Genomic DNA, 22,481 nt, shown 5'->3' on the forward strand with positions numbered 1-22,481 from the left:
AAAAATGGAATTCAGGGTGCCACCATCTCTTCTATGCCAGCAGCATGGTGGCAAAAGCTGCTCCCAGAATAAGAATACTTTAGATATCAGGGGTCTCAAAATGGAATTTTAATCTATATAGTAATGCTTCAAAGAGATCCACTTCAACCAGAATGCTGTGATTTTTTCTTTTTCCACCTTAATGTTCCTGGCAAAGAAGGGCCACAGTAACTGTGAATGGAAACAGACACCGTGTGGCCCATTATCTGTAAAATGAGGTTGGGCTACTGGATGACCACTAAGTTGACCTTCAGTGCTAATGACCCATGCTCCCATGCCTCAGATGGTGTTGTGTACAGACAAGCATGAGGCCATCTTGTTAAGATATGTTGTCTTTGGGTTTTCATGAGGGCAATAATTTTAGAGCCATTAAAAACGAAATACCATAAATGTTTGCAACTCAGCAACTATCTTTAAAAGGCAGTTAAATCTTTGGCTTGGCATGTTCTTCTTTTTTTTTTTTTTTCCTATTTTTCTTTTTCGCTTTGCTCTCTTTTTTAAAAACTAACATATAGTGCCTTGACAATGTTATGAAGACTTTCAGTCAGCATCTGTGGAGACCTTTATATTATAATTAAGCCATTACATTTTTCTGATATGTTTTATGCTTCAAGCCTGTCTTCTTTCTTCCTTCTAATATACAGACACACACACTTCTTACCACTCAGACATTTCTCTGGATTCTTTCTACCCATCCACTGAAGCATGTCATGGCTTTAATAGCCATTTTAAAAAGAGAAAGGCAGATGTAGGTTAGATTTTAGGAGATTTCAGTCTTATAAAGAGTAGTTAAGAGGATGGGGAAGAGGCATTATGATGCTGGAAAAGAGGTTTGTCTCTTCATTTAAAATTTTTAGCACTACAAAGATAAAAGCAGAAATATGTAAGAGGGAATCTAAGGACTTCGAGTCAATGGCTGCTCTTTGCAACCCTCCTTTGTCCAAAATGTATCAAAGTAAACCTTTTCTTAGATTGCTCAAACACTTGTGATTGTGGGAACTGTACTTGGAAGGCTATTTCTTGTTGAAGAGGCATCTTCATGAGAGTTCTATCCAATCAAGTCTGGCAACAGCTGACTTAAAAACCTGTAGGTGGTTCAGTGTAGCACTCAGCCTGGGTGGAAATCACCAATTAAGATCCAGACATCCTAAAGAATGTGGTAGGTGCAAAGGAGAAATAGTTCATTGCATCTGTCAGAATAAAACTGTGAATTTCTCTACTCCCCTGAGTATTTCCCCTTAAAGTTAAGCCACCTGTAATTTCTAGTGGATCTCTAAATGCAGAATAGAATCGAAAGAAGAGAAAACCACAAAGACATCCAGGTTTGAGCTGATGCTCTATTAGTCAGGACAACAGGAATTGATCCACACATACACATTCTTCTAAGTTTTCCTTACAATCCACCACATCTATAGTTAGGTTGTTTCAAATCCAAGGAGAAAGCTGAGCTAACTGGGCCATACAACTCTGACCTGATTAACACTTCATCTAAAATTTTTCCTGACGTCTTTAAAACCCAAGTGGCCTTGTTTTGACTTCAGTGAAAATAAGCAGTTTGTTGGCTTCCTCCATGTAGGAACCTCAAAAGAACTTAGAGACTGTTATGGACTGAATTTTGTCTCCCACATATACATCATATGGTGAAGCCCAAGTTCCCAGTACCTCACAATGTGACTGTATTTGCAGACAAGGCCTTTAAAGAGGTGGTTAAGTTAAAATGAGGTCCTTGGGATGGATTCTACTGTAATCTGACTGGTGTTATCATCAGACGAGGAAGTTTGGACACACAAAAGAAAGAGAGGATCCCATGCACAGAGGAAACACTATGTGAAAACACAAGAAGCTGGCCATCTGCAAGCCAAGAAAACAAGCCTTAGAAGAAACCAAACCCGCTGACACCTTGATTTTTGGACTTCAAGCCTCCAGAACTGTGACAAAAACTGTTATTTAAACAACCAATCCGTAACATTTTGTTAAGGTAGCCTTAGCAAACTAATATGGCAATGATTTAGATGTATTTTTAAATCATGTATTAACTTATTCACATATCTTTGATATTAAGAAGTGATAGCACTTTGCTGCCAATTGCTAAAACAGTCTAAAAGTGAATACTCTTAGATTTGCACTGTAATAGGTACTATGTTAATGTCAAAATCAGATCAATTTTAATTATTAATTTTGATTAAAATGTATTTTGTCCTTTTCTGGACTTGCTGCAAATCATAATATTCTGCATCATAATTCTTATAGTTAGCACAGTTATAAAATTAACTCAATGAATTTATATTTTTGCATTGCTTAAATTATAAGATAAAGACATTATATTCAGCATGAAATATATATGATTATATATAGTTCCTTTATGCATACAGAACTTTTGCAAAAGGAACTACTTGATTTTTCATATCATTAAATAAGTTTCTTAAGCAAAACAATTATGTTATTACCATTTTCTTAATTTTGTGGCCCTTTGTAGCTTCACAACTGCACAGATAAATGAAGCACTAGTAAAAATAGAGTGTTAAGATTAGGTTTCTACTTTATATAAAAAGTCTCAGTGCAAAACAAACATTAAAAACATTGTACCAAAAAAATCCTACTTATGTTAATGATTAAATATGGTGAGATTATCATATTATTTGATGAAATATACTAGAGTTTTCTTTCATTTGGTAACTACTATAAGATCACACAAGATGCCCACTTCCAAAACTCTACATCTCTAACTCCTGAAGAATGAGCCTGTATTTAATTGCACAAATTTCTATTCTTAAGAAATGCTTGAGGGATTTTTAAAACACATAAAACATAAAAAGTGATTCTGTGGGATCACAAGCAGTTTTGGGGGTGTTGCTAAATAATGATGCCTAGAAAACTTTAGCAACTTTCACTGTTAAATTGGAATATTTATCTTTTACTCAAACTGGATGAAGGTCTTACTATGTGTTTTTCTTTCAATCCTTACTGTTGAAGAATGATGCCAATTCCAAGCCCCAGATTGAAGCTGCCCTGCAATAGTAGTGGCATTTTACTGAAAATGCCCAGGAAGAGTGAAGGGCTCACAAATAGAAGAATGTACCAGTTGGAGCTAAAAGAGTAAGAACTGAACTTTATAGGGATGTAATCATCTCAGGATCCCTTATATTTCCTAAGAAATTAGACAGAACTTCATCAGGACTGCCTATGAAGCCAGACTTCAAAATACCTTCTGGCCTGCTTTTTACTTGGGAAAATGCTTAAGAGAAAGGAGTGGACAAGCCTTGTCTTTGCCCTTACTTCTGCTCTCTTCTGAATTTCCTGGAGCCTATATCTTTACGGAGAACCTGTCCTTCACTCTCAACACCAGTGTCTTTCCATCTCTACGTCCCATGTCTTAGCCCAAGCAACACCTGGACCATTGTATCACTTCCTAGCTTAGCTCCAGACATTCGTTCTGGCCCCTTCTAGCCTATTCTCACTTTAGCCAGAGGAGTTATTTGAAACAATGTGTTTTCTCCAGTGAACTGTAAGCTCCAAAAGAGTAGTGACTATGTCTATTTTTGCTAACCATTGTATCAGCATCATAAGCCCAGGCATGTGGTAGATCTTCAATATTTTTTAATGAATTCCTGAATACATTGATGGATTACTCCTCCTTAGGCACTTGTCTTTTTCACTACCCTTTGTTCTAACATACTTTATCATCTTGAATCTTTGGAATCTTTATCAGGCTTATCTCAAGGTCCCAGTCTCTTCTCCATGATCCCATAATCCAGACTTACTAATTTTGTATTCTACTCCCTCCAAATCCTGCTTTTTACTGGTAAAATAGGTAGTCATGTGGTGATTGCTTGTCTTTTCCATGAAGTAGGAAAACAGAAGCAATTTGACACTAAGATTTTGATATAGAGCCAACTCCCTTCATGCAATTTGACACAATAACTCTGTTAACTCTTTGTAGAGATATTCAACAATTCTAGTTTGGGTAGGAAAACTGGGAATCAAAAAGTTATAGGACTGACTGCTGATCCACTTTTAGGAAGTCTTTGGGCATTCTGATTAGAAACAGATCTCATGTAAGCTCCTAGACATAAAGGAGTACACTATTACCGTGATATTTCAATCAAGAAACAAACATGAAGAAACATGTATGTTATATTATCTAGATACTATATGGAGCTTATGCCAAAAGAGGACTATAGAATGTGTTTTGGTTTTTTTTGTTTTGTTTTTTTGTCTTTAGGCCTGGATAAGATGAAGGTATGGGTAGGATACCAGGTCTGCCATTAAGGACATGTATGATGTAGATGCTTTATTTGGCTAGGTTTTTAATGAAAAATGAGTCTAGGTTGTCGCAAATTTAAAGGAAGAAATTTTATTTGATAACTAAGCTAAAAGATCACGAGATAGTATATTATCAAGAATAGACAGCTTTTTAAACATTTTATCAAAATAATTTAGGTGAAAATTATAGTACTTGTAGCACTAGATGACATATTTATCACCAAAAATTTCAAACATAGCCTTAGGAGGAAGAGTTTCCAGTTTAAAATTTATGAAGTCTTTATTTTTTTAAAAATGCTTAAAACATAAGACCATTAAGGTTTATGTAATAAGAGATAGTCAAGTCTGTTTGATTATAGGGGAGCTGGAAAATTCCAGATTCAAATATCCTTAATGTATTCATGAAAATATTCCTAAATCTTCCCTAGTCTTATCAAATCTATAAAATGGAGATAATGTATTAGGTTACTTTTAAGAATAAGATATAATGTGTGTAAAGCACCTGAGAACAATTTCTAGCACACAGCTAGTATAAAATATATGATGGCCACTATTGTTTTTGAAGATTACATAGAATCACAGAATCTTAGAAATGAAAAGGACTACCTAGAATCTGATCCAGTTACCATCCAATGCAGGATGATTTGTTTGATAACTTTGACAGATTGATCGCTTGGGCGCTACAGAATTAGAAGGGAGTATGAAAGGTACCATAGCTCATTAAGAGTTGAGGTATATTATCTCTCCCCCTCACCGTTACATGTATATATTATATAGTGGTGAAGTCTGGGCTTTTGGTGTACCCATATCACCCAAAGGGGATACACTGTACCCCATAGCTAATTTTTCATCCCTAACTCCCTCCCACCTTCCACTCCTTTGAGTCACCAATGTTCATTATACTACCCTATGTGCCGGTGTGTAGCCACAGTTTAGCTCCCAGAGAACATTCGGCATTTAGTTTTCTGTTTCTGAGTTATTTCACTTAGCATAATGGCTTCCAGTTCTGGCCAAGTTGGTGCAAAAGACATTATTTCTTATTGCTGAAGAGTATTCCATAATATAAATATACCATATTTTCTTTATCCAATCATCACTTGATGGGCACTTAAGTTGATTATATATCTTTGTGATTATGAATTGTGCTTAAACATATGAGTGCAGTTATCTTTTTGATATGATGACTTTTTTTACTCTAGATAGATACTTCATATTGGGATTGCAGGATCAAATGATAGATCTAAATTTTTAGTTCTTTGAGAAATCTCCATACTGATCTCCATATAAGTTGTACTAATTTACATTCTCACCAACAGAGTATAAGTGTTCCCTTTTCACCATATCTGTGCCAACATATATTTGTGTTCTTAACTTTAATAATGACTATTTTAATTGGAGTAGGATGGTATCTCATTGTGGTTTTAATTTGCCTTTCCCCAGTGATTAGTGATGTTGAACATTTTTCATGTTTCTTGGCCATTTGTACCAATGTCATTTTTCACAGAATTAGACAAAACAGTTCTAAAATTCACATGAAACCAAAAGAGCCTGCATACCCAAAGCAATCCTAAGCAAAAGGAACAAAACTGGAGACTTCATATTTTCCTACAAGGCAACTGTAACCAAAACAGTATGGTACTGGTATAAAAGTAGAAACACATCAATGGAACAGAATAGAGAAACCAGAAATAAAGCCATATATCTACAACTAAGTGATCTTCAACAAAGCAAATGAAAACATACACTGGATAAAGGACACCCTATTCAATAAATGGTGTTGGGAAAATTGGATAGTCACATGCAGAAGAATGAAACTGGATCCCTGTCTCTTATCATAATCAAAAATTAACTGAAGATGGATTAAAGACTTAAATGTAAGACCTAAAACAATAAAAATCCTAGGAGAAAACTTAGAAAAAACTCTTCTGAACACTGACCTAGGCAAATAATTTATGACTAAGAAACTAAAAGCAAATGCAATATAAACAAAAATAGACAAATGGGACTTAATTAAACTTTTACATAGCAAAAGAAATAATCAAAAGAGTAAATAGACAGAATGGGAAAAAATATTTGCCAACTATGTGTCTGAAAAAGAACTAATATTCAAAATCTACAAAGAACTCAACTCAGCAAGAAAAAAACAAACAACCCCAATAAAATGTGGGCAAGTGACAGGAACAGGCATTTTTCAAAGCAGGTACATTACCTTATAACCTTATTACTACTCTTATTCATGTTATTTTGTTCCTAAAGTAAATATAAAAAGTATATAAAGGCCGGGCGCGGTGGCTCACGCCTGTAATCCTAGCTCTCTGGGAGGCCGAGGCGGGCGGATTGCTCGAGGTCAGGAGTTTGAAACCAGCCTGAGCAAGAGCGAGACCCTGTCTCTACTATAAATAGAAAGAAACTAATTGGCCAACTAATATATATAGAAAAAATTAGCCGGGCATGGTGGCTCATGCCTGTAGTCCCAGCTACTTGGGAGGCTGAGACAGAAGGATCGCTTGAGCCCAGGAGTTTGAGGTTGCTGTGAGCTAGGCTGACGCCACGGCACTCACTCTAGCCTGGACAACAAAGCGAGACTCTGTCTCAAAAAAAAAAAAAAAAAAAAGTATATAAAGAACATCATCATAACTTATGAAGAAATACAATGGACATTCTTAGTTCATTTTTTTTTTTTGGTTTAACTATACATTGAAATACTCTAATTCCATTCAATCATTATGTTTATTTTATCAAGTTAATGGCTTTTATGTATATTTGGTACAGACAACAGTAAAGTGTAAACTATGAAACTGAAATGGCATATACTATAAAAAGATAATCAAACATGTCCAATCCTAGGTTTCTTACAGCAAGGGCAAGAAATTGATAACATAATGCTTAGAAAAATATAAATAAGGAAATTCAGAATTTTTAAACAAATATACATGTTTAGAAACAAAACAATTAAAATCTGAAAAAGATTTCAAAATGTAAAATATCAGATTTCAGAGAAGGACTTTGAACCTTTTTCTTTATCTATATAAATTCTATTTCTTCTATACTTCACTTTGATGATCTGCTAAAGAATTAAGGGGCAGGAAAAGATATGATGAAAGCAATTTAGCAAGATAAACATTTTGGCTGTATACCAAATAGATTAAAATAATGGAGACTGGGGGAGAATATATAAGGTTTATAACTGATAGCAGGAAAAGAGGCTCCAATTGTGAAAAAGGTCCTAAATCACTAGAGTAATGCCAGTACAGGAAAAATGACTTAACAGGAATATACTCAGCCCCTTACTATAATGACCAACTTTGACTGATTCTATTACTTCTCGGTAAAAGGCAGGCCATAGTCCAGGTTCTACTAGCAGGTCTTGCATCTTACAGGTAAGGTGACAAATGTTCTGGATTGCCTAAGACAGTTATAGTTTGTTATTGTTACATAGGAGTAACTATGAATAGTGTTTATTTTCTTTCTCAGAATTCTGCCTTTTTGCATGATAATTTTTATGGTCTTCTCATTATTGGGTATCATTGTGGGAATTACAAAAAGAAAATTCCCCTGGATGGTTATAGCCCAGGCAAAAGGCTTAGCAAGCCCAATGTGTTTGGTGAGAAGGAAAAAACAGCTCTTTCTTCAGGGGACATCGCCTACGTAAGTGCACAAGACTTGGAGACCCAAGCACAGACTGGACTTCAGGCTCTACTCCTTCCCTCTGGTAGGAGACTGGTGCAGAACGCAAGCTGTCTAATTATATACAGTAGCTGTCCACTAGCTAGCACAGTCTCTCTAATGCTCACTTATTAAAATCCAAAGGATTCTCCAATACTCAGCCCTCATTACATTTCTCTGTAAAAATCAGCCTTGATTATCACACACCACTATTTTCTCTAAATTTTATACAGCACATTTTTTGTGCCACTCATTTGACTTGAACTATGTCTATCTTAGTAATGCCTTGGTAGTGTTCTGGCTTGGAGTGGGTTTGGGGACAGAGGTGGGTACAGCAATAACATGTCTGCTAGGGTTAGGAGGAACAATCTTAAGTTTATAAAAAGGTTTTTCCTTGAGTGTGTGAACCTAAGTCTGACAGCCAAGACAAGATAGATTTGTTCCCAGAAAGAAATGCACTGTAATGGGGAGGTTACTGCCTAATGCAATTGCAGGGTTGCAAAACCACACTATTTTTAATAGTGGAGTTAACTTTTATTAAGTACTATTTACCAGGTTTTAACTGATATCTAAATGTTTTGAAACTAATAACTCATTTTAAACTTCAAACAACCCTGTGAAATAAGTAGTCATTTTTCCCACTTTACAGATCAGGAAACTGAAATACAAAGAGGTTGAAGAACTTGGCCACAGATCATATATATAAGTGTTGGAACTAGGATTTGAACCCAGACAGTCTGCCTCCTGAACCTTATTTCTTAACCTTAACACTATTCCACCTTTAATCTTGCATTAAGTTTGTGGCATATGTCTGAAGTTTGGTCATTTTTTGTATGGTCTATTTTTCCTACAGAAATTTTAGTATTGAAGAGAAGTCTACAAGTTGGACTTGGCACTCACTCCCGCATCTACATAAAGAATGCCCAGCAGAGGGGAAGGAAGGACACTAATGTGAGCATGCTATAAATCCCTAAGGACCCCTGGATTTCCCTCAGAAATCAGAACAGAAGTATTAACTGTTGGTATCAGTTAATACTTGGCACAACAAACATCTGACCATTCTCTAATCTCATAGGGACCAAAAATAAAATTTTCTAAATTTTTTCTTGGAAAAAATAAGAAAAAATAATGTAGGCAGCATTGCATAATGCTATAGAGCACTGGAGTAAACTTTGGAATGGATGATAACTGGCAAATAACCTAAACTCTCTGTGTTTACTCATTTATCAAAAGGAGATACTATAAGCTGCCTCGTAAACATTTTGTGAGTGTTAATGCAATAATGTTTGTAAATAATGTATGTAAAATAACTAGCACAGTGTCCAATATAGAGTGCCCAGCAAATAGTGCATGCCTAACTCAACTGTTGGTGATATTAGATCCTATGATAGGCAGACATTTCAATGTATTCTATAAATGTATAAGATTTTGGGTGAGTTCTGTTACCTCTTCACCTCAATGCTAGTGCAACACCAATTTCATTTAGTCAATTTGAATAATTTAACACCCTATTTGAATTCCATTTCTGTAAAGCACAGGCCTCATCTAACTATCCCTAGGTTTGCTTCCTACTGTGATTGTGACCATTCTGGTTTTTTTTCCTTTTTTTTTTTTTTTTTTTTTTTTTTTAGTGAAGAAAACCTTTTCATTTTAAAAAGCTTCTTTTTGCTTGTTTCTCCTCTAACCATAAACTGCACTCGCATCCCTGTCCTCTGCCAAAATGAGCAATAAAAATAGTAAGTCAGAGGACTGAAGATTCTACTTGGACTTTTAAAAATGCTCCAGGAAAGGTGACCCTGAAAAATTATTATGGCATGTTATCAATTAGTTGACACTATGTAGAAAAATGAAGCTAAATGTTCCTCTATTCTGTTCAGTTTTATATCTCATAAATCCAGATGAAATACTTCATGAGAAATGCATATGTTAATATCTAGACAGACTTATGTATATTCTCTTTTAGATTCTCAATGGACATTTTATATATTCAGGCCACCAATACAGATATTCTACCAAAAATGACAAATTACTTCAATAAGACTTAACAAGAGGAAAGTCAGTCTCAAATTTCCAAGGTGGAAGGAACTCAGTTACTTTTTAACACAGTCAAATTCATAAGACTAAAAACAAAACAGACTTTAAAATGTTTCAGATGAAAGTGTCTTTGAGAAATTATCTTCCCCAGAGGCTAAAGTTGACACAAAATATTCATCATAATTTAAATTTTAATATATGGCCTATTTAATGGCTATATACTTCAAAAGGCTTTCACATCTATTATGTCATTCTGTCTTAATTAAGAACCAACTACAATATTAGATTAGTTTACACCTTTGGATTGTTAGAGAAATTAAGTTGACATGTAATTTTCTAATAACCACATGAATATGTTGATATATAATTTTTGCAAAAGAAATACATCTGACTTACCATTTCCAAAAAGATATGATTTTTTGTTATTTTTTATTAAATAATGTTATTATACATAAAATTGGGGGAAAGGTATTTTTAGGTAAAAATCTTTTTTACCTGCTGGAAACTCAGACTTGTGGGGGGAGGGGGGAAAGGGCATTTATTGAAACCTTAAAATCTGTATCTCCATAATATGCCGAAATAAAAAAAAAAAGAAAAAAATCTTTTTTACCTAAATTTTTTCTTTTTCTGAAAAAATTTAACTTACAGAACAATTATAAGAGCTATCAATGAGAATTCCACATACCTTTTGTTCAGCTTCTCACTTTTTAATAACTTAAATAACCATTGGGCAATTCTCAAAATGAAGAAGTTAACATTAGTAATAAACTATTAACTATTTGGTTTAAACACTATTTGGTTTTACCAGTTTTTAACTAATGTCCTTTTTTCTATTTCAGGATCTAATCCAGAGATCACATTGCATTAAATCATCATGTCTTTCTTCATCTCTTCAGATCTGTATTTCTTTGTACTTCATGTATTTGACACATCTTAAGAATACTTGTCAGTTATTTTATAAAATGTCCCTCAATTTGAGTTTGTCATACTTAGATTGATGTTATGGATTTTTGTTGAGAATATCAAGAATACTAGAAAAGTGAAGTGCATTTCTCAGTGTATCATATCAGAAGGTTCATGAAGTCAATTATTTCTTATTACTGGTGACGTTTAACTCAATCACTTAGCTCAGGTGATCTGCTGAGTTTCTCAGCTACTATTTCTCCTTGGAGGAGATACTTTTAGACTACATAAATTACTGATCTCCACTCAAACTTTTTCTCACATATTTTAGCATCTATTGATGAATCTTGACTTTAGTAATTATTGAGATTCTAATGCTGATTTTCTATTTCCTGCATCTTTCTACATTTATTAATTGAAATTCTTCTGTAAGGATGAGCTGTCCCTGTCCCCCATTTATCTATTTATCTATTTATTCAATTACTCATTTATATCAGTATGGATTCATAGATATTTATTTTACTCTCTGGGTTATAACCCAATGCTATTTCTGTCTGTTTTGCTGCCCAAATTGCTCCAGTACTGGCTATTATGAGCTTTGTCAGATTAGTTCCTGTGCTCTGTCATGTCTTTCTATTGGGGGTCAATAAAGTATGGCCTACAGGTCAAATGTGATGCTCTATCTACTTCTGTAAATATTTATTGGAATGCAGCCACACTCATTCACTTACCTGTTGTCCATTGCTGTTTTTGAGCTACAATGGCAAAGTTAAGTAATTGTGACAGAGATTGTGTGGCCCACAAAGCCAAAATATTTACTTTCTGGCCTTTTATAATGAAAGTTTGTTGACCTCTGTCCTAGATTTTCTTTTTTTGAATTATGAACTTTGGAGAGTGCCCAAAGTGTATTTATTTGTCATATTTGAGGTGGTTTATAATTCATAACCTTGAACATATATTTTTCCTATATTCTCCTAACTTAATTAATTACAATAATTTTGGCATTAGAGATTTATATTTTACAGAAAGAAAGAAATGGATTGTCAGTGTTCTCTTTAGTTAGGTATGTATATAAAAGACTGATCATAAAAATAAGAAAGTAATGGTGAAACAAAAGTGAAAGAGACAGAAAAATTGTCATCGTCCATTAGTTCTAAAGTTACCTGTGTGTGTATATATATATGTGTGTGTGTGTGTATGAAAGGGCTTTACTAACTTGTTCTTATCATAATGAAAGGCAATACAGTAATACTCTCTTGTCTATGCTTTAACTTTCTATGATTTCAGTTACCTGCAGTCAACCACAGTCTAAAAATATTAAATAAAAAATTTCAGAAATAACCAAATCTTAAGTTTTAAATTGCATGCCATTCTGCCTGCGTGATTAAATCTCTCTCCACCCTCCCTCCATCTTGCCTGAGACATGAATCATCCCTTTGTCCAGCGTATCTACACTATTTAGACCACACTACCCACTCATTAGTCACTTAGTACCTAGCTTATCAGATTGACAGATCACAAGAAGAAGTGTGAGTATAGTAGAATAAGATATTTTAAAAGGGAGGGGGGGAGATACCTTATTTGCAAAACTTTGATTACAGTATATTGTTACATTGCTCTATTTTTTATTATTGTTGCTAATCTCTTACTGTGCCCAAATGATAAATTTTATCATAGGTATGTATATATAGGAAAAAAAAAAGATACATAAGATTTGGTACTATCTGAGGTTTCAAGCGTCCACTCTGAGTCTTGTAATGTATTCCCAGTGAATAAAGGAGGACTATTTTACTTTCCAAAGTTGTTAAATTAAGAGCAATTTTTGTCTTTGAGATATCGGACACTATTATTTCACCATCACACTTTATAATCCTCAGATGATTTACTGATAGATCTGCCTAAAATAGACTCTCAAATCTTGCATTTTGGTTTTAAGGCTATTTGTTGTGCAATGCTCCAATGCAATAATCATATCTCACATTGTTTCAGTGCTCAAAATACATTTATTAGAAGGATAATGTCATTCTTATAATCATATTTGAGAGAACAATTTTTATAAATTAGAAATAAAAGTTGTGCTTATTCTATTAAAGAAAAAGAATTTTATCTGAGCTAGTAAAGGATACACCCAGAGGGCTATGTCAGTAGTTGGAAGGTTATTAGTAGAAAGTTAATAAAGGGCAGCTAAATTTCATTGGGGGCACATTTCATTTGGGGCAGAGGAGGTACCTCATATGTTCATTAAATATATTTTACTTTTTTCCTCTAAAATCTCAACATCCTCGAAGAACATGTAGAGCAGAGGTTATGAATCCTAGGCAAATGGACAGAGATTCTGAATCCTTAGGATGTTAAGCTGCAACCCCTAAAAATCATATAATTTTGTGTGTACATGCAGATGTACATTTTTCTAAAGATAAGATGTCCTACTTTATCAGAATTTTATGGATGCAGATATTCAAAGGAGGTTAAGAAAAATTTATCTAGATTAATGTCTAAAACTGAAGATAGTTACCTAATTTTTGTACTCTACACTGGCCTTGACGCCAGTGTATGAAAGTTTAACCTTTTTGATACTCTGCTACCTCTTGACCATGCTGTCATTGTTTATTAGAAGTAAAGTGATATTTAAAACCAACTTATTCCTGAGTTTTCAAAATGTAGGTAGATAATGGACAAAAGAAAAGAGTATGAAAAGCATGATCCTGGCTCATAGTTGGCATTCAAATGCTGACATTAAAAGCTGAGAGGGGAAAAAAGTCACATAGAATTTAAATTGCTTAAGCATACACAAAAATACTAATTGTTATCTGTATTCATCATAAAAACATATAAATATTCCTGGCTCTATAATAAAAAAAGCTCTAAGACTCTTGAGAAAATAAGGAGTCAGAGTGTTTGAGAAAGTAGTAAAAGAAAGGCTTGTCATTGAGTTGGAAACATGGCTTATATCCATTGAATTCAGGTAATTATGAACTACATGATACAAGCAAGATACTTCTGGATGATAATCAAATTGTAAAAACACTGCCACAAAACTATAAATGTTATTAAAATCAACCAAATATATACAAAAGCCATTTGAAGTTTCCTGAAAGTCTAATATCCTTAAAAATGTAATTTCTCTGGCCTTCAATCTTTAGCTATTCTTAAAACCTTTTTCCACCTCATTTCCCAAAACACTAAATTTTGCATTTGTAGTGACAATTAATTTTTTATATCTGACATGATTAATTCATTGTTTGTAACCTGATTATTTATGTCTTTGGAGAAAAGTCCTTCAACTCAATCTCAGTCGATAACCTCAGTCACTCTTCTTTAAAATCATGATAATGCTATTCTGTGTTTAATCAAAAGCGGGATAGGTATATTCTTTTATTATGATAATTTAAATTGCCAACCAAATTGTACATTGGAAACAATAATGGCAAACAAGTAGTTAAAGCAGGAAATTTTCTGAAAATCATTAAAAAGGGTGGCTATTTGTACATCACAATGTAAGATATTATATAATTAGCAAAATTCCTTGAACATAGTAGTAATCAAGAAATATTTCTCAATTTGATTTGACTGGTTGGTTTCTAAGTCATATAATGTGAGAACTTGTCAAAGTAAAAAAAAGTCATTAAAAACTGGCAAATGGAGCAGATTTTTATTCATTAAATGTTTCAAAATATATTTAATTCATTCTTTTAATGAGCTTGAGTTAATTTTAGCTTCAAATACATAAGGAACCCACAGGTTGCCATTCTATTTCATTGGACTTTGGGTTTCTCATGGTGTTGTGAAGGCAACCCATCCCCTCGACTCAGTCAACAAAACAGATTAACTAAGGCAAAAAGTAGTAGAAGAAATAAGAAGAGCTTTGACTTACATGTCTCTGCATCATTCACAATAGAATTCAAATAGAAGATACCCAACACATATCTGAAGAAACTAATTTTTGAGATTATTTCAGTTTTTTCAGCAGTAAATATTATGAATATGTATTTGTTTTTAGGGTAAAAAATGAGCATGTTCTGAAAACAGAAACAAATGGCCTCCTTGGGTTGAATTGAGCTTTCAGGATTATTTTACAATGATAAGTTTGGCTCTGTGAGAATCTGGCCCAAGTGCTATAAGGCAGAATACTAATGTGAGGCAGATATTTTAGCCTGTAGCATAAGAGGACTTTGTGAAAGTCACTGATAGGTCTTACTGACAAGTTTCCTGGGATGGAACATGAAAAAACATTTCCATAAATTACATAGCAAGAATAAAAAAGGCAACGTACAGCCAAACTACAATACTTTGATTTAAGGAATGGATCAGTTCAGCCTAGTTGATAAAGTATCTTCCATGTGTATTGTACCATGAATAATCTCTTAGAAGATATCTGCATCATCTATGTTTGCCAGCCTGTATAATCTAAATCAGGGGTCCCCAATCTACAATGAGTTGTATAATTATTTCATTATATATCACAATGTAATAATAAAAGAAATAAAGCGCACAATAAGTGTAATGCACTTGAATCATCCCGAAACCATCCCCGCTTCACTTTTGTGGTCTGTGGAAAAATTATCATCTATGAATACAGTCCCTGGTGCCAGAAAGGTTGGGGACCACTGGTCTAAATGATACCAAACCCAACCAAACCATCAGAGCAACTTTCTCTTTTGTCAGAAAATAAAAACTCTAATATGGTAGCCTTACAGTACTATAAAATCTCTGATATTAAAGAAAAATCTGGCCGGGCGCAGTGGCTCACGCTTGTAATCCTAGCACTCTGGGAGGCCGAGGCGGGCGGATTGCTCAAGGTCAGGAGTTCAAAACCAGCCTGAGTGAGACCCCATCTCTACTATAAAAAATAGAAAGAAATTAATTGGCCAACTAATATATATATATAAAAATTAGCCGGGCATGGTGGCACGTGCCTGTAGTCCCAGCTACTTGGGAGGCTGAGGCAGTAGGACTGCTTAAGCCCAGGAGTTTGAGGTTGCTGTGAGCTAGGCTGACGCCATGGCACTCACTCTAGCCTGGGCAACAAAGCGAGACTCTGTCTCAAAAAAAAAAAAAAAAAAAATCTAGGTATTGACTATGTAAGAACAAGTGACAAGTCTGAGAATATATCATTTCTTTCCATCTCCTTGGACACAATTTCTTTGAAGCTAAGCTTAGAATTTAAGGCTGATATATTTAATATACTGCTCAATAAAAAAGTTCATTATGCTTCATCATTAAGCATAGCCCCCCAAATCCCAGCTAAATTGAACACCGTGAAAGAAAGATAATCAATATAGGGAAAGTCTTCTATCTAACACAGCTGCAGTATTTGAAGCTTCAGATTTCTCAGAGTAAGATTTACTGTAGAAAATTTGGTTTTGTAAATTTTGTACATACATAAATTTTGTATGTCAAATGGAAGCCAAACATTTATATATTGAAATAAATATTAGTCCATACATGTAAATATATATTGGCTAAAACCTACCAACAAAAGAGTGTTTTGACATAGAAATTTAATTAGAAACGTACATTTATTCAACAATTATTTAAGTACTTACTATGTATCAAACCCTGATTATATTTTTTGTTGAACCCTAGCCCAAACTGGTAATTTATTTAAAGAAAAATTAAAATCTTATGTATAGTTTATCAGTTTCTACAAGAGTTATATTTTTCACTATCTTACTTTTGTAGGAAGAAAACAAAATTCTGCCAAACATTTTATATGTACATTTAACCAGAACATGTGATAAGTTTTCCATTAAGATAAACCTTTATCCCTAAATAATTCTTAAGGATTTTAGTGTTCTAATGGTCCATATACATTTACTCAATTTGCTAATCAATTTTCCCAAGTGAAGTAAAAAAATAATCAATGCCTACCAAAGAGTGTTATTGATTCAAAACTTTAGTGAAAACAAAGTCATTATGGTTTTTAAAAGAAAATTATTTTTTCCATGTGTTATTATTTTCAATACTCATGAAGTAGTTTTGTGTGTCTATGAAATTTTTGGCGTCTGTAGAAATAGCAGACTGTGACATGGCTGAATATGCAGTTATGAGCAGTCATGTAAGTCACGGCATTTAGTTATTATATGAATACTATATCATGCCATGTTCAAGGATACATCTAATGCCCTCTCTTCATTTTGGTTTCTGTCTCCCAGACAATATAAAGTACAAAACCTGTAGATAAGAGTCCCCAAGTATAGTTTTGATTCTGCCACTAACTAACACAGTGATCTTGAGCAATCAAGTGGCCTCTCCTAAGTTCTATTTTATTGTTTGATAAGAGAAGGAGCTGAAATAGAAGAACTCTGAGGTCCTTCAAATGTAATTATCACAAGTGAGGTAGATTTTCTTAATTACATCATACACAGTAAAATTTAAGTTAAACATAAATTTAAAAAAATAAAATCATCCAATTAACCAACACTTCAGTACCAAAATAGGAATCTCTAAATAAGAGTGGCTTAAATGATTGATAAATAATTGATGACTTGAATTAAAAATAGTGAGAACTAAATGTGTAGAATTTTTAAAGAGCAATAATCAATATGTCTTTCCTAAGCCCTGAAATATTTTACCAGCTTTCTTTGATGAAAACAAAGTTAAGCTTTAGAGCTAATATCCATGAGATCTTCTAGCCAATTATATGGTCATGCAAGAAGTATTTATAATTTCTCTTTGGAATCTTCTCTTAGACTAGTCATGTCTGTCTTTCAGATAGTCTCATCCCTAAAGGATCAACCTTGGCACAGCACCCCAGAGCACCCTTCTCCTTTCTTTAAACTCTAATAGCAATTAAACTCTATATGACTAATTTTGACAGTTAATACATTTTGACATCTTTATGTTCTCTGGATCCTTCTTTATCTCCCAATCAGATCAATCTCTTGGCAAGCAAGAACCACGTCTGACTTCTCTGTTCCTTCTTACAATAGGTTTCCATTTCTTTGGTACCTAGTGCCGTCTGGTGACACACTGCAGCATTACAGCACTGAATAATTTATGGTAAAAAGAGAGAGGGAGAAGATGGAAGAGAGAAAGAATCTAAAATGTGGGAATGTCTCTCCTAGTATTTAGTTGTTCACCAGGTGTCACAATATATTCTGCATGTATCCTCTTTATTTTCTCACACCCTACTTTAGTTCTTTGTCTTTTGATACCTGGACTGCTTAATGGCTTCCTAAATATTTTCTGTCTCTATCAATATTTTCCTGGTAATTCTACCTGAATGCATCCATGCCTGAAAAGAAATAAATCGAGTTTATTATTTTTTTCATTGTCTTACAATATCACTTACTCCAAAATGGTATCTTCCTCTTTGGAACCTAGTTTATTTTTAGATCTTATTAAGAAATTACCTAAATATGATATGATAAATCTCATACTTTTCTAGATATTATATTTTTCCTCTTGAACATTTTTTAACCTATCTCTGTAACCACACTGCAAAACTAGTATGGTCCTTTGATGTAGTACATTTCCTTTAAATATTTGTTGATTTGATATGTTAGCTTGGTAAGAAAGTGACTATTTGACCTTGTGTAGAATATACAAGACATCTTTTGATTCTCTGTGGTAGGCAAATAAATTCGAAGGTTTATCCACAAAGGTAATTGTGATTTATCTGAAGCAATCTTTAGTTTGGGCAAGCAAGATGATATTAGGCTATGTGAATTAATGTTATAAGAAGAGGAAGTCTATTTTTGTTGAGAGAGAAAATTTTGCTACATAACTGTAATTAGGGACAAATCAGAGATTAATGATGCATTATATTCTAGAGCTTTAACTGATAAGCACCAAGAAATAGGTTTTTCCCTTTAAATGGTTTGCAAAATACTATTTCTGTACTTTGTTCCATGTATAGAAAATAATGAAAACTAGGACTGCTATTCAGAAAATTCAATGTTAATTCTAAAATGTGAATTGTTGAGTTATAGAAATATTTCATATACTCCAAAAGAGCATAAAATCTACCTCTACTAATTAGTTTCTGTATGAAAGCCTTCCAGACAATTATAGGGTAATACCACTGGTCAATGCTTTAGGTGCTTTTCATTAAAGGTATAGTGTTGCTACGAGATGAATTGCTTCATATAAAAGCACTTACCACAAAGCCCTGTAATGGAAGGTTAAGTGCTATACTTAATTACTAATTTCAACTATTATTACCTATATTTTGCAGTGCAGGCACTTTAAAAGAAACCAAATATTGTCTGCTGGTTCCTGCTTCTCTGATTATAGGATTTGGTGGTAAAAGCATTAGTCTATCTGCTTTTCTAATGAATAATAACCAATAAAATATTTAAGGAAAATAGCCATACCACAAACTGATATAAAAGACATATCCTAGCCCTTGCTATTGAATTTGTATTTAAAAATCACTTCTTTATAAAAACTTTAATCTAGATGGAACACACTTTAAAATTTGTATTCAGCTGTTACGGCACTGTTGCAGATGAAGCTTCCAAAAGAAAAAGGTATTTGAAATTTTCATGGCCTATTTCCTACTTAAGCATCAGGTTGAAATGCACACAGAATAGATGATTAATGAAACATTTGATGACAACAATGGTGACTCCCCCGAGTCCTTTACATATTGATCATTAACTTTTTATATGAATATATACAAAATTCTCATATGTGCTCCAATTCTCTTGAGAGCAGACTCTGTGTTTTTCCTTGCTTATGTATTTCAGAATAATTGCAACTTTGCCTACTTTTGATTTATTAATATTAACTAAAATACATCTTGGTGAAAGGGCACTTCAAATCTTTGACTAGATATTAAAAGTTTTGTTTAAAATAACTATTTCTAAAGATTTGCTTCTTAATTATGATACTGGTCACCTCTGATTTTTAAATATTTTTTTATATTGTATTTCTTATTCTGAATATCTATTTGAACAGTAAATAAAATATTATATGTGTTAAACAAATATCAATATAAAAAATCTACAAATATTTCTTCAAATAATTAATACTGTCCCAATCTCAGCTACCAGTATTCAAATTGGATATTAGCCTACTAAAAGAAGACAGGGACCAGGTCTTTTTTGAACTGTAACTAGTATGGTATCTTGTATGTGCACAATGAAAAGGTAGTAAAATTGAGAGATAGAAATTTTAAAAAACAAAATATTTACTAAAAGGTAATGATATATTAGAAACTAGGTTTTGATAACATACACTTGGATAATGTATTCTACTTTTCTTTCAGACATGTATTGTGCATATTAATAAAATTAAGTCCAAGTACAGATATTTTTTTCACGTAGTTTAACCCAGAATTTCCCAAACTAACTTGAGTATAGGACTTCCCCTCTCCTGCTATACATATTAATAACCTCAAGAACAGAGTTCTTAAAGATACCAATTTGGAAAATGCTGACAAGAGTAAAATATTACTAAATAAAGGTCATTTTAAAAAATTAACTGTTAAAACAAAGCTAATCTTCAAGAGGCAACTGCCACATAATAATAGAAACAGCATTTATCATTTTACATGTTCAGGTCCACTATTCACAAATGACAGCATCCCCCGGGCAAAGCCTAGACCCTTCTGTATATCTTTCAAGATATCCAGTGCAACGACTTCCTCTCAGCAAACAGATATTGATTAATCCATATTTAAGGACAATTACCAATTTACTTTTCTGTAATTCTACTGATGTTGTAGTTACTATTTTTTTATAAAGCACATTTATACTAGGATTTCAGAGAATGCAATAAGGGATAAGCAGGGGCTATGTAACAGCACATGCATATTCACGTTACTTTGCCTCCAGATCTTCCATTACTGCACCTTATTGTAGACGGTTCACATAATTATAGTGCAAAATTGTAACAATTCCCAAGGCATCAATTCAGTAAATATATATTGAGTGTCCACTATTTGCCACTATTCTAATAGACACTGGACATACTATTAACTTGCTTGCTTCTGAATTTTGTCATAGAGCAGTTTTTTAATCACATTTTTAATTTAGCAAATATTTGCAGAGCACTAGGCTTATAGAACTGATAAGAATAGCTTTGAACTGAGGCTTGAAGATTTAGAATTTTACAAATCAGAAAAGGTCCAGAAGGGCATCCACAGACATTCCCCAGTTGTGAGTCAGTACTAGTGGAATTTGATATTTAGTTAATAAATTAGTTATTCCATTAAATTACTTCTTCCAAGAAACAAATAATTCTAATAGAGGAGTTATATATACATTTGGTTATCATTTTTATTGTATAAGATAAAAACTTATTTTTATACTTTTTCTTTATACTGTTATAAATTGTGTGCTGTGCAAGAAACAGTTCTATCTAAAAGGGAACAGAGAGAAATGAGATTCATGCTTTTAGTAACCTATTTTGTACTAAAATATAGAAAGGAAAATGATTAATTTATATTTTACTTTAAATCCTATTTTTTAATTGAGAATATATGCAACCACAAGTAACATGGTTTGAATTTTTAATCTATCAACTTTGTTTCAGTATCATAGTATTGACAAAACTCATTAATAAATAATTTTTATTGTTAATAATGAAATGACATTTATTTTATAGTCTTAAAATGAGTAGTACTAGTGTCACAGAATCCTTATCAAACTCCATGGTTATATGAAAGTGAAAACAAACTTCTTTTCCTTACATGTTCTTGTAACTACTGATTTATAGTACTATTTTTTTTAAAAAAACTATTTCTCTACTTGTCTTATGGGCCTCCTGTACCTTTCATGAGTTTCAGCTGTTCACCACCATCCATCAAAGGAACGGTCAGGTCTTATTTTATTTCAGGAAAAGAAAAAAAATGTAATATTCTCTCCCTTAATTTAAACTTTTAACTTTGTTACTTTTGACAAAGCCTTTCCTTTGTTCGAATGCAAGGATCCAGTAAAAAGAGCTTTGACATGTTGTGCCTTTTATGTGTGCATTTTTCTGGTTTCACTGATGTCCTAAATTTTGCAAACGATATCGTGTGCCTTCAAGTTCTCCTATAAAATGCCATTTGTACACTGTGGCAAGAACAGTTTAGGACAACATTACATTCACATGACTTTAAAGTCCAATAAATACTTGATGGTTTCTCAGAAAACCACAGTTTGGTGAAACCGACGCAAAACTCTTTTCCAGTTTTTTTTTTTTTTTCATAACACCTCCCCCAGATACACATTCACTTGCTTACCTGCAGGGTAGCGCTCGATCACTGGCCAGCTGTCCACCTGTAACGTGGCATTGCCGCCACTCCTTGTGAAACGGACTACGTGGTATTTCCCATCATTGATGATTGCATTAGACTCTTCAATGGCGATGTCATCTGTCCCAACATTAAACTTTACTCCAATTTTTCCTTGGTGCTGCAAGGGAGGAGGAGGAAAAAAAAAAAAAAGAATTGTACTAAGTTGCACTGATTAGTCAGCATTTAATAAGAATTACATACAAGGTATTCTTCAAGAATGTGTTTTGAACACAGCTGCTTTCCTCCAACTTTACTTCTGAAAAACTTCTGAAATAGAGGCAAGATTCTTGACATTTGGGTAAATTTAAGACATTTCTTTCATGGATAATATTCCATAAGACAAAGATTC

General features: G+C 33.4%; 1 protein-coding gene across 36 annotated transcripts in view; it reads right to left on the minus strand.

Moving 5' to 3' along the window:
• NRXN1 (neurexin 1) overlaps positions 1 to 22,481 on the minus strand; it is a 1,076,423-nt gene that overhangs the window by 159,798 nt on the left and 894,144 nt on the right. For all 36 annotated transcript variants that reach the window (XM_076000758.1, XM_076000757.1, XM_020288575.2 and 33 more), the window contains one exon: positions 22,079 to 22,250. In XM_076000758.1, coding sequence (XP_075856873.1) covers positions 22,079 to 22,250 — 172 coding nt within the window. The remainder of the gene's footprint in view (positions 1 to 22,078; positions 22,251 to 22,481) is intronic.

Source organism: Microcebus murinus, chromosome 3 (assembly GCF_040939455.1).
Source record: "Microcebus murinus isolate Inina chromosome 3, M.murinus_Inina_mat1.0, whole genome shotgun sequence".
Taxonomy (NCBI): Eukaryota; Metazoa; Chordata; class Mammalia; order Primates; family Cheirogaleidae; genus Microcebus; species Microcebus murinus.